We start from the raw sequence: 13,328 nt of genomic DNA, 5'->3' as shown, positions 1-13,328 counted from the left end.
TTTGGTTTTGTGATCTCCTTTTTGTTCAAATGTGAAAACTTTTTAACTTTTCGAAATACTTAGATACCGAATAATACTTGAAGAAAAGAAATTAACTCTTGCTCTTTATTCAACTCAAAACTTAAGTCTTAAAACAAAGGTGAAACGTTTGCGGAAGACTTTTGGAAAACTCTATGAATTTCTCGTTACTTAAATTTTAACTTCTTGACTTGACTCTTAACTTTCCTTAAATTGAATTGTGGATTGAAGGTTAATGATATCATGTTTATAGATGATTTCATGAAGTTTTGATGTACCTTAGAGCATATAAATTGACTAGAAAACATAGGTACGTTGCTAAAGAACTGGTACGAAATGAAGGGGGAAAAAGTGGGTGAACTGGCATCCCTGGTGCTCTGAGTGGCGCAGGAACACTGAAAAATTAGAGAATTACTTGTGGTGATGTAGATGACGTGGAATCCCAGAGTTAATTATTTAGAGAGTGTTTTGGGGTGCACCAAGAGGCTCAGTGCCCCAGCCGTTTCCCCAGATTTTTGATGAAATTCCTCCTTCAATTTTAAACTCTAAACCATCTAATTTCACATGGTTCTTTCCCAAAACACTTAGAATCGAATACATGTTCTAAATACGTAAGATTCTACTTGAACTTACACCAAAACACATGAATCAATTTCAAGAGACTTCAACAACATGAACTCATAAGATTTCAAAAGAATTATCACTAAAAACTCCATAATTTTCTATCAAAATAATACAACTTCACTGAATTGAATCGTGATTGGTGCATGGGATAACTAACCCATTGCTATGTGATCTTACAGACCTCGTATGGAATAAACTTTGTCAAAATCCAGACGAAAATCTCCAAGAAATCGATGAATCCTCAACTTTCTTCTCCTTTCTCCTCTTTTCTCTTTTCTCCAGGCCCTAGCGTGAATTTCCCATTTTTCTAAACTTATATAATTATGATTAGATGCCAAACAAACTCCTATAAATGAATTAGAATAATTTTAAGGTAAATACCAAACCACCCTTTCAAATCTGAATTAGACTTTTCTTATTTGAACAACCCAACTTTAAGTAGGCATATCTCACTCATAAAAACTCGGAATCATGCAAACTCAGCGGTGTTAAAAAGATTATTCCAAGATATTTTATACGGTATCTGGAAGAACACCTAACTCATTCTGAGCTAGGTGTTATGGTAGTTTGAGGTTGACCCAAAATTCAAACTTGATATAACTTAAGAAATTTCTAGATTTTTCATTCTTTCCTAAAATATATTTTCCCAATTCGTACTCATTATAGTTTTTTCAAATGGAGAGGTACTACTATATATTACCCTTGGAAACATTCATTTTTAATAAGATTACTCTTACTAGGCTAAGGTGTAATATCTAACTGTAACGACCCACAAGTTTACCATAGAACTTAGAGCATCCTTGTGATGCCACACGACAAATGACACTTCAAGAAGTATCATCTAAGTCACTCGTATCATTCATTTCATAATAAACATTATAAAATAAGTAAGAATTTAAAACTTTCTTCACACACGAAGAACTCTTTCATAAACAATACGCAAGAGTAAGACTTTCATTTAAAAAAACATTAAACCTTTCCAACAATCTCATTGAACCATCTAAACTTTGGATTATACAACACTTTGGTCAAAGCCCATAAAAGACATAAAATATAGACTAAGACATAAGGAACTTGTGGATATTTTACTCGAATCGATGAGGACTCACCAATACTTCATCTTCAACCCTTAGAAACCTATCCATCCTTTATGGCACATCAAGACTTCCAATTCCCTACATTTTAGTCAAAAAGTTAAAAGAAGGAGTTAGCACATTAGATGTACTAAGTATGGAAGCCATGCAAAAATCATGAAAAAGAGTCATTTAGTAAATAACATATTTTTCATGAATTTCGATAAAACAGCATAATATAATCATAAGAACAACATTTAACAATTTAGAAACATATAAGAAATCATTTAAGACAATAGTCACATTTTAAGAAGACATTACAGTGAGCTTACTTCACTGTTACGGTAAAGTCCTTCACTGTACAGTGAAGTTCCTTAGCTTCACTTTTCACACCATGTAGCATATAATTACCTCACTAAAAGCTATCATAAGACTCACTTAAGTAAGACGGAGAGATACCACACATACCCCCTCTCTAGGCACACCTAAATGATCCTTAAGATCACCTATAATGAGATATACATACTCTCAAATACATCAATCACATGAACATGAGATTCCTCCTACCAAAGTGACTCTAAGGTTTACTTGAGTGAGTTGTGAAGCGACCACCCATACAGTCCCTTACACACACACTTAAGAAATCCTAATAGACTACCTAAGATAGAATCATTCTCACTCAATACATTAGCATACATAAAATATGACATTCTCCCCTATAAAGGTTATCAAAAGACGTACTCAATTGAATCAAGAGCATAACGTCCATGATTGACCTCTTCAAGATACCTAAGTACATATTCATTTTGCATACTTTCTTAACTTAAGTCATTGCATTCATTATTTCGTTTAAGAGATATTCGTCACATAAAGGACATTCAAGTAATGGTCTTGGAGAAGACCTACGGACTTTAACTAACACCTTCAAATCCTATTGTACAATGTCTAGATAATGTCCCATACCACCACCTAAACTTCATAGAACTTCTCTAATTCTAGTAGGTATCCCACATGACGAGAATAGACAATAATCGACATAGACCATGGTAGCAAAACATGGAATCCAGAGTTCTAACCTATTCCGATGAGAGTGTTCTACTCGCCAATGGTAGAACTTGGACACATCCTATGTAGTCACATGATTAAGGAATATGAAGGGCATGATTTGTATTCTAGTCTCATCCTTTGACTAGAACTACTTCCCTTACCATACTCACTCGGTGCTAGCCTTTTTTCTCAAAGAGTAATTCACATTAAGGTTCATATAAAGGGTTTCCATATAAAGTTCATAACCCAATCACATTTACCCTACCAAAGAGGTCCTCTAGGGCTACCTTACAATGGTGACAAGAACCTCATGATGACTTTCCTATGGTTTGATATGATGTCATTCCAACCAATCAACCTTAAGTCCATCATTCCTTAACTTGAAGGATACCATTACGACTTTCGACTTGAACATTAATAACCTTACCACTAGGTTCAAGGTTTCACATAAATAACCTTCTTAGCATCATTCAAGGTCTCACATATCATTCATACATTCAAGACTAAGAGGCTTTATCATCCTAAGTCAAGAAATCACATAATCATATTCATACATACATCAAGTAAGGGACAAAAGTCAACCAAGACAAGACACAACATAGTTCCCCTTAACACATATTGCATGTCATTCTAGAAGCACATAGGAATAACCATTATCATCTTTAAGTCATCCTTTACAGCACCATATCATCATCAATATAACTATTATAGACTAACATTGTCAATTAGGAACAATCACTACTCTAAGACTACACATATAAAACATAGTCATAGTCTAACATGATCACCTAGATAACATCAATAGAAGAACACATGCTTTCACATTACTTCACATATATGTAGATATGATTATACTTCACATAATCAACAATCATCATAATACGTCAAGTAGTGCCGTCAAGATTATGATTATCACAATATATAAAGTAACGCCGACAAGGCAACATCAATTCACATAAAACCGCCACCATAAGTGGACCATACGAATCAACATTAGAATACGAAACTATACATAATATTAAGAGTGTTAGGGAATCCTACTACCCATTCAATTTCACCACTTCAATCCAAAGTTAAAATATCCAATTTGATACCATAACCCATTCAATTTACCACTTCAATCCAAAGTTAAATTATCGAATTCCATACGATAAGGACCTTACCATGTCCATGAACATAAATTCAATACATAATTTATAATACTCAATGAAACTAGTTTAATTCAACATAGATTTATCAATCTACTACAACCTATACATCAATTAAATACAGTTCTTACATCATTAGATAACCCATAGAAAACTACACTAGAATTCTTAAGCATTAAGTCAATATCAATTCAATAAGCTTAATATTCAATATATCTAAGAATATACAATAATAAATTGATCAAATCAAAACATCCTATAAACCAATCATAATCTATTTATGAATCAAAAGCTCATAACATTCTACACATGAATTCATTAACATCAAAGCATGATCACATAACCCATATTTTATTCAAATTGAGAGATTTGATAATCTCAAGGGTTCATGGATAAATTCATTGGAAAACATCAATTATACATCAATAATATCATATCATAATGTTTTAAAACCTTTTAGAGTAGAAATAGAACTTTTTCATCTTTTTGAAATCTTTGAAAATCATCTTTGAAATTGGCTCTAAAGTGATAGAAAGCCTTAGATGAAGAACTCACATATCTTATAGAATAAAACAATTATAATTTAATAATAAACTCCATTGAAGAACCATCTTCAAACTCCATATTCACCTTGATCTGTCATGGAGGTTTTTGAAGAAATTTTAGGAGGGAATGTGTTTTGATTTAGGTGTTAGGGTTTAAATAAGATTTTCATGACTTATATACTATTAAAATACCCATAAACACAAACAACCTTCCAAAGTATTATTGGGGTACCAATTCACCCCTTGAACTGACAGTGGCCTGCGCAGGGACAGACCAAAACGATGGATGGACTATCGACGGCCCGTCCTTGACGAACGGACCATTCTGTTGGTCCGTGGTCTGGTAATGAGGCTTTTATTTGATCCCTCCTATCCCAATACTAAGTCACAATTGATGATACCTCACCTATAGGGCGTCGACTGACCCACTGGTCGTCGATTGCCATCCATAGGTGGGCTGTCTTGGACAGTCTTGGCCACCAATCATGGGTCCTTCCTCAAGGACCTTGGATAGTCCTTGGGTATGTTTGAACGGAATTTTCCAACCCAAACATGATTTTATATGAGTTTCATCCAAAACAAACACATAAAACTCGACGAAACATGCATAGGCACGCAATGTTGTTTCAAGGAAAACCTTTCAAACGTCATGGACGTTCTTGGACGTTTGACCTCCAAACTTTATGAAAATTTACACACTTCCGATTTACACCATAATAAATCATTTAAGGACCTTATAACATCACGAACGACATATAAACACATAAAACCACATATGAGGCACATAGGTGATTTAGTTGTCGAATGTCTTGGTCGTCCCTTGACGTTTGACTTACAATGTACCTACACTCTAAGACACTGTCTCAATACCACATTATAGACCATTTTAGGACCTTAGACAATCACAACAAGTATTTTAGGACCTTAGACCATTGCAACAACCATTTAAGGATCTAGTTTCACCTGAGTCATTTTCGAGGTCTTACACTAACATTCATCTTAAACACCCAACAAGTAAATCTAACACATCACGTATATAAATTAAAGAGTACCAAGAAGAGAATTAGTACCTTGATATATTATTTCTCCATGCTTAAAGATACATGGATATCTCTTTTTCATATCCTACTTAGCTTCCAAGTAGCCTCCTCAAAAAACTAGTTTCTTCAATGAACTTTGAGTAATGCTTTTTCTTTAGTCCTCAACTTGTAAACTTGGCGTTCTAGAATATGAACTAGAATCTTCTCATTGAACAAGCTATCCTTGATACCAATATCTTTAGTTGGTATGATAAGTGAAGGATCTCCCATGCACTTTATCAACATGGATATGTAAAATATCATATGGACCACTACTAACTCTTGTTTTAGCTCTAACTCATAAGCTACATTGTCAATCCTCTTGGATATTCTGTAAGGAATGTACCTGTGACTAAGCTTCCCCTTCTAACCAAATATCTTAACACCTTTAATGGGTGAAACTTTTTGGTATACCCAATTATCTACTTCAAACTCTAACTCCTTTTTTCTAACATCAATGAAGGATTTCTGACAACTCTGCACCATCTTCAACCTCTCTTGAATGAATTTCACTTTCTCCGTAACTTAATGACCTAAGTCTGGTCCTATCAACCCTACTTCATCAACTTTAAACCATCAAACACAGGAGATCGTCATCTTCTCCCATTAAGAGCTTCATAAGGAGTCATTTGGATGATAGAGTGCTAACTATTGTTGAAAGAAAACTCAATAAGAGGTAGTGATCACCCCAATTACCTTTCAAATAAATCATACAATACCTCAACATATCATTTAAGGTCTGAATCATGCGCTCTTCTTGACCATCTTTCTGAGGATGAAAAGATGTACTTAAGCTCACCTTTGAATCCAAGCCTTTTTAGAATGACTTTCAAAAGTGTGCAGCAAAATACGCACCCCTGTCTGAAACAATGGAAATAGGAACTTCATGAAGTCTGACTACCTCTAGGATATACAACTTAGCATAATCCTCTGACGAATGGGTAGTCTTTACTAGTAAAAAGATGGTTGATTTGGTCATTCTATCGACAATCACCAAATTGGATCATACTGCCTGTGAGATCTTGGTAAATATGTGATGAAGTTCATATTGATCATCTCCTATATCTTGAGCCATACAATCAGGCCTTTGGTGATCTACTTTAACTTGTTGGCATTTCAGTTTACTTAGCAACAAACTCAACAATACCTTTTTTCATACTACTCAACGATAAACTTCTTTCAAATCGCGATATATCTTTGTGGAATCGGGATGGGTAGAGTATCTAGAGCTATGAACTACCTCCGTGGCTTTTTCTTGTAGCTCATCCACCCTTGGTACACACAACCTACCTTGGTACCTCAATACACTATCTCCTCCTTGTTCAAACGCCATTAGTTTTTGCTTCTGAGCATTTGCCTTCAATTCAAGAAAAATAGGATCTTGATCTTGCTATTCTTTAGCTTCTCACACTAAGGATGATTTAGCGTCATTCATCACCTATTCCTCTTTCAATGGAATCCATTAGTCAGACTCCTAATCATGAGAGTCTATGCACATCTCTACTATATTTTTCTTATGTTCCTCAAAATGGGTTGTACTACTTGCATGATAAAAAATATACATGTCATAATCCTTGAGTAATTCTAACCAGCTCCTTTGTCTGAGATTTAGCTCTTTCTTAGTAAACACATACTGAAGACTCTTGTTATAGGTGAATACATCCACATGAACACCATAAATATAATGACACCATATTTTTAGAGCAAATACTACATCAGCCAACTCTAGATCATGGGTTGGGTAATTCTTCTCATAATATTTCAACTATGTGGAGGCATAATGTATAACTTTTCCATTCCACATTGGCGCAACACCCAAACCAACTCTAGACGCACCGTAATAAATAATAAAGCGTTGCATGCATTCTTGTAAGACCAATATTACGCAGTAGTCAACCTTTTTTTTAGTTCTTGAAGGATATTACTTCAGAACATTGAAATTTCACTATTTTATGAGTTAACTTGGTCAAAGGGGATGAAATAGATAAGAAACCCTATACTAACCTTCTATAATATCTAGCCAACCCCAAGAAACTCGTAGTATCAGTTGGCGATGTGGGTCTAGGACAATTTTGCACTGCCTCCATTTTCAAGGTATCAACTTTAATTCCCTTTCCAGACACAATGTGGCCTAATAATGCCACTTACTCAAGCTAAAACTCACACTTAGAGAAATTGGCATACAACTCTCTATCCTTTAGAGTTTGGAGAATTATTCTGAGATGACTAGCATAAACTTCTTCAATCCTCAAATAGTTTAGTATGTCATCAATAAATTCCATAACAAAAATATCTAAATAAGGTTTGAATACTCTATTCATACGGTCCATGAACCCTGCAGGCACATTAGTCAAACCAAAGGACATAACAATGAACTAATAATGACCAACGGGTCTTTAATGATGTCTTCAGGATATCACATTCCCTTACCCTCAACTAATGGTAGCCTGATCTAACTTCTATCTTAGATAAACAAGTATCACCATAAGTTGATCGAAGAGATCACTATTATCGGAAGAGGATATTTATTTTTCATGGTAACCTTGCTCAACTAACTGTAATCTATATACATCATAAGGGAACCATCCTTCTTCCTCACAAATAGGACCGGAGTGCCACAAGGTGAGATTCTTGGTCAAATAAAAACCCTTGTCAATGCGCTCTTTCGAATTCTCTTTTAGCTCTTTCAACTTTGCTGAAGTCATTTTATATGGCGAAATAGATATAGGATGAATATCTAGAGTCATTAAGTTATACTAAGTGATAGACACAACCCTTGGAAACTAAATTTATTTCCTTAAGGTATGAAATGAAATGACCCTTGGATACTGCTGAACTACTACTCAACTCTATAACTGTCTCATTAGGAATTTGAAACCTAAATTCATGAATTATACAATCAATAGAGACATTACATGCATGAAGCAAGTCCACACCAAGAATGACATTGAAATCTACCATGTAAAACTCAACTAAATCAGCCATGGTGTTCTTGCGATTGATGGATACGACACAATCATGATATACTCACTCAGCTAGAATAGACTCCCCAATAGGTGTAGAAACACAAAATGGTTTAAAAAGTTCCTCAGGAAAAACAACAAAATTATTTGAAACATAAGAAGTCACAAAAGGTAAATTTGCTTTTGCGTCTACAAAAGCATAAAAATCAAGAGTAAAGACATTGATCATACCAGTGACAACATTTGGAAAATTCTCTTTCTCTTGATGAATAGTGATCGCATAAAGGCGTTTTGCTCCTCCATCAGAACTGAAAGGAGCTCCTCTGGGTGAAGCCCTATCTAGTGGAGCAACTGATTAAGATTGGACTCTATTTTCGTGATTCCCATTACCTTGACGGTTCCTAGGGCACTCTTTCATGAAGTGACCCTCTTATCCACTTTTGAAACAACTTGTAAAGCCAGTGGGTCCTACCACACTTAGCACATGCATGAGCCCAGTTACCTGCTTGTGAGACACTACCTTAAGACTGTGCAGGTCTAGCTCAAAAGTGTTGTGAATTGTGAATATTGTACTCACATTTGTTTTTGGCGCAGGTCCACTAGCAGATAATGGTGTAGGTCGGTTTTGCTTTTGTTAGAGAATACATTCTTGTTTCTAAACTCCTCTTTATCCCTCAACTCCACTTCTACAACCTGTTGCACATAGACCATTAGCCTTGCTATATCTATGTCCCCAATTAGCGTAATTGCCTTTCCCTTTTTTCTTGACAGAAGGGATAAGCAAACAACAAAACGACTAATCCTGCTCCTCATATCCGCAACCATCTCCAGAGCATATCAGGATACTTAGGTGAACTTCAAACCATTCTTATGAACACTTAGTGAATCTTGCTTAAAGGTAAGAAACTGTCATACCTTGTCCTCTCTCATTTCTCAGGGAAATTAACACCCCAAGAAGGCCTCGTCAGAATACCCAACTCTCAGGTGGTGCTCCCTTAGCTGTACCCTTCTTCCACTAGTCACACTAACTTTTAGCAACATTTTTCAGTTTATATGTAACAAGTTGTATTGGCTTAACATAGACAACTTGCAGGTGGTGCTCCCTTAGCTGTACCATTCTTCCACTAGTCACACCAACTTTTAGCAACATTTTTCAGTTTATATGCAACTAGTTCTATTGGCTCAACATAGACAACTAGTTATATTGGCTCAACATAGACAACTTGCATAACCTTAAATACCTTTTTCATTTCCTCAACAAAACCCTCTGGATCCTTATTAGTGCTTGAACCATTATAAAACTTGGAGGATTCATTTTCAAAACCTCTCGGATTCTCGAAGTAACAACCAATTCCTATCTTGCTCCTCTTTTTTTCCCAACTGGTTAGTCACAACTTGGCTTAGCATTCAAATAGCTTCCCTAAACTCAGCATTCATGACTTCTCCTTGGGGTTGCACTTCAGGTACATTACGTACCCCTTGCTTCTAAATGTTTCTCCTAGCATGACGACTATGACCAGCTCTTTATGGAGGCCTGATTAACGAATATACACACACAAAAATGAATTAGAGAGAGACTTTTAGAGATCAAAATCTAAAGCGTGAAATGAGTGTGAAAGAAGTGACACAATTTCCTAAGTGTTGCAACCTCCTAATTATAAATGTGGCGTGCTTCACACTGATAACTATGAATCTATAGACACGTCTTTATATAATCCCTAGGACTCTTGAACTCTATATTCTTATACCAATTTTTCATACTTCGAGCCTACATTCTTTTCTTGTTTGGCACTCGATAAACATTTCTGTCCCTAAGAAAACCCTTGGCCTATATAAACTCTCAGTGGAAGGCTCTAAGCATTATTACAATGATCAAATGAACTTATAAAACAACTGAATCAAATTAAACTCAGAATGTGTAAGGATAAGACATTCAACTAACCATAGATCGCAACTTAAGTCTCCACTTAAGAAATATCAATATAAAGACAACTAAAATATTAGTTGTCTATGAAGCCTTTAGAAAAAATATGGGATGCCGAGAGAAGATCCTCGATCATGCTAACAACTGAAATAGTAAAGAAATGTTAATCCTGGTTACCGATGTCACGTCATAAAATGATACAGACCAAAAGACATCAGTATATTGAATGTAGGAATATTCGAGGGGAATACTAAACAAGACATAAGCTTGAAAGAAATCTGAAATGAACACTTTCCTTTTGGATTTACTCAGCTCAAATGTTAAGTAAAACAACAATAATGGTGCAGTAATATAAAGCTTTTAAAAGAGGAGGTAGCAACTCAATTTTTTAACGAAATGCAATAACAAAGTTTACATGTAAATTGATATAATACTGCATAAGCACGTGCAGTACCCCTTTGTCCTCTAGTTTGATTAGATCCACTTGCACCTGCTGCTTAGGTGTTTCTAGGCCTTGAACCTTTATTAGTATGAGGAGTATAAAAAGAAGGCTTATGAATCGAACCTTAAGTTTTCGTAGAAGGAGTATTATTAGGATTAGGACAGTCCTTCACTTTATTATCAAAGATCCTACAATTAAAGCATGCACCACAGGCTCTCCTGCAAGTACCAAAATGATTCTTTCCACATTGCGGAGAAGTGGGAAAGTGAGGCTTGCCTTGGCCTTAATTTGGAGTGCCAGCCATAGAAAAATCTGATATATTTTGCTTCTGTTGAGCTGGCCTACTATCACTACTAGAATTAGAATTATCAAACCTTCCCCTTTTTGATGGACCTCCAAAATTTGGTCTAGGATTTCGAAATCTTTTTTCATTTCTACTAGCTTATTTTTTAACAAGTCGTTCCCAGGTAAAAGCAGAGACTAACTTGCAAAAATTATGTTGCAGGATCGACACATTCTTCCAAATGGAATCATTTAAACTATCTTCAAATTTCCTGTACTTATTTTATTCATCTTTAATAATACCACCAGCATAACGAGAGAGCCTTAGAAACTTGTGGTCATATTCAGCAATAGACATACCTCTTTGCCTTAGATTCAAAAACCCTTTTTTCTTTGCATCACAATAAGCCGGTGATACATACTTCATGCAATTCCTTAAGAAAATCATCCCAAGAAAGACAGGAGGTTTTACCTTGGCATTCAGAACACGTACCCACCAATCATAAGCATCCTTTTGTAATAATGAAATAGCATACTTAAATTTCACAACGTCTGAACACTCTAACTTCTCAAACACCATTTCCATGCGATTTGTCCATTGTTCAACATCAGTAGGATCAACTGTGCCTTCAAAATCTACTCCACCCATTTTCCTCATTTTCTCAAAGTTAATCCCATTGGGATCATGCATCGATTCAGCCATGTGGTGGAAGAACTCAGTCATTTGTTGAAAAAGATAATTCATGCCTTGAGTACCATGACTAATATGAGGATGTGAACCAGCTCTTACACATTGATGGTTTCCTACTTCAGACCCACTAGTGTGGGGAACATGCTCATTCGATATATGTTCTCCAACCTTTTCCAGTGCATGAGGTAGAGAAACAGACGCACCTAGACCTTCATGAGCAGCTACCATAGGTTGGTTAGAAGAAGTGTCCATAACTTAATTCCTTCAAAAGGGAAGATCACACTGCATTAAGGACATGTACAAGATGTGTGTGCACTCTATATGCAATAAGGATATGGCAAACCATGTAAATGAACATGAACTCTAAATAAAACCTTTTCGAAAGCAAATAACTATACAAGTTACTCACAACGAAAATCCTAGAATCACAAACCTAGGCTCTGATACCAACACTTGTAGTGCCCCTTTATGAGAGATATTACAACTTGACAAGAAACATAATTTAATACTTGTGATATTCAAAAGAGATTAACGAAGGTATACTTTATTTTTTTTATCTAGTTAAGGGATTAGATTCATAACGAATAATGTAGTTAAGAATGTAAATCTGGCCCATTTTAAACATATATTGAGAAGAAGAAAAAATTATATGGCATGGAATTTTAACTAATGGCAAAAAAGCCTCTCAAAATTTGTTAAGCAAGACCGATAAGCTTTCATGCATACATTATCCTCACATTTATGGACGCAATAAAAATATTATTACCAACTTTCATGTAGCAAAAATCAGCATGATCATTCCTCACACAACTTATAAAACATATAGTAAATTATTATATTACAAGACTTGCGTTTTCACACCCCAAAAAGATAAAAACGTATGGTCATACTTATATTTAAACACTCCAAATATATAATAATGTATAGTTGTACTTATATGACAACCAATGGTGAGAAAAGCAAATCAGCCCTCAAAAATCTCATGTAAATATACAACACACACACACACACACACACACACACACACACATATATATGTATGTATATATGCAAGAGTGATCTTTCTTTTAGGCTTTCCAAATCTCCATCTTGAGTGACCAAGTTTAATCGTCCTCTCGAACATTCTCTATGATAGAAACAACTAGCAGTAATCATAAAGCTTAGTGGTGTAAAAACTATAGATCCGGCACCCTTAGATTCATCAAGTCATCATTTTCAAGTCAAGGGAAACATAATTGTAATATAATCAGTAAATCAAGTAACAATATACAAAGACTATGAAGTTGGATAATTAAATCTCCAAATGTCAATAACGTTCATAGCACAATTTTCCAAGAGGTTCAATTACAAGACTCTCCCAATATATACATCATATCTTCACACCAAGAACGATCAGAAACAAGAAGGTTCGACGCCCTGTATCAAGAAGGATCAAAGCCCACTAATCAAGAGAATAAAGAACCATATTAGACATGGCTTTCTAGTTCGTACT

The 13,328-nt window shown here is 35.2% G+C and overlaps 1 protein-coding gene across 1 annotated transcript; it reads right to left on the bottom strand.

Annotated features, from left to right (window-relative positions):
- Positions 1 to 8,561: 8,561 nt before the first annotated feature.
- On the bottom strand, positions 8,562 to 9,322 carry LOC138337885 (uncharacterized). Its single transcript, XM_069288322.1, has 2 exons — positions 9,075 to 9,322; positions 8,562 to 8,832 (listed from the first exon to the last, which is right to left on the bottom strand). The coding sequence occupies exons 1-2, from the start codon at positions 9,320 to 9,322 to the stop codon at positions 8,562 to 8,564; spliced, it is 519 nt and encodes a 172-aa protein (XP_069144423.1).
- Positions 9,323 to 13,328: the final 4,006 nt, after the last annotated feature.

Source organism: Solanum lycopersicum, chromosome 8 (genome assembly GCF_036512215.1).
Source record: "Solanum lycopersicum chromosome 8, SLM_r2.1".
NCBI classification, from domain to species: Eukaryota; Viridiplantae; Streptophyta; class Magnoliopsida; order Solanales; family Solanaceae; genus Solanum; species Solanum lycopersicum.
Note: the sequence above shows the minus strand (reverse complement) of the source record. Positions and strands in the feature narration are given on the sequence as shown.

Bases quoted from the DNA above. Each gene is read 5' to 3' on its own strand.
- LOC138337885 (XM_069288322.1), bottom strand. From the start codon at position 9,322: ATGGTTGCGGATATGAGGAGCAGGATTAGTCGTTTTGTTGTTTGCTTA. The intron at 8,833-9,074 runs GTGAGTACAATA...TCCACTAGATAG, and splicing joins GACCTGCGCCAAAAACAAAT to GGCTTCACCCAGAGGAGCTC.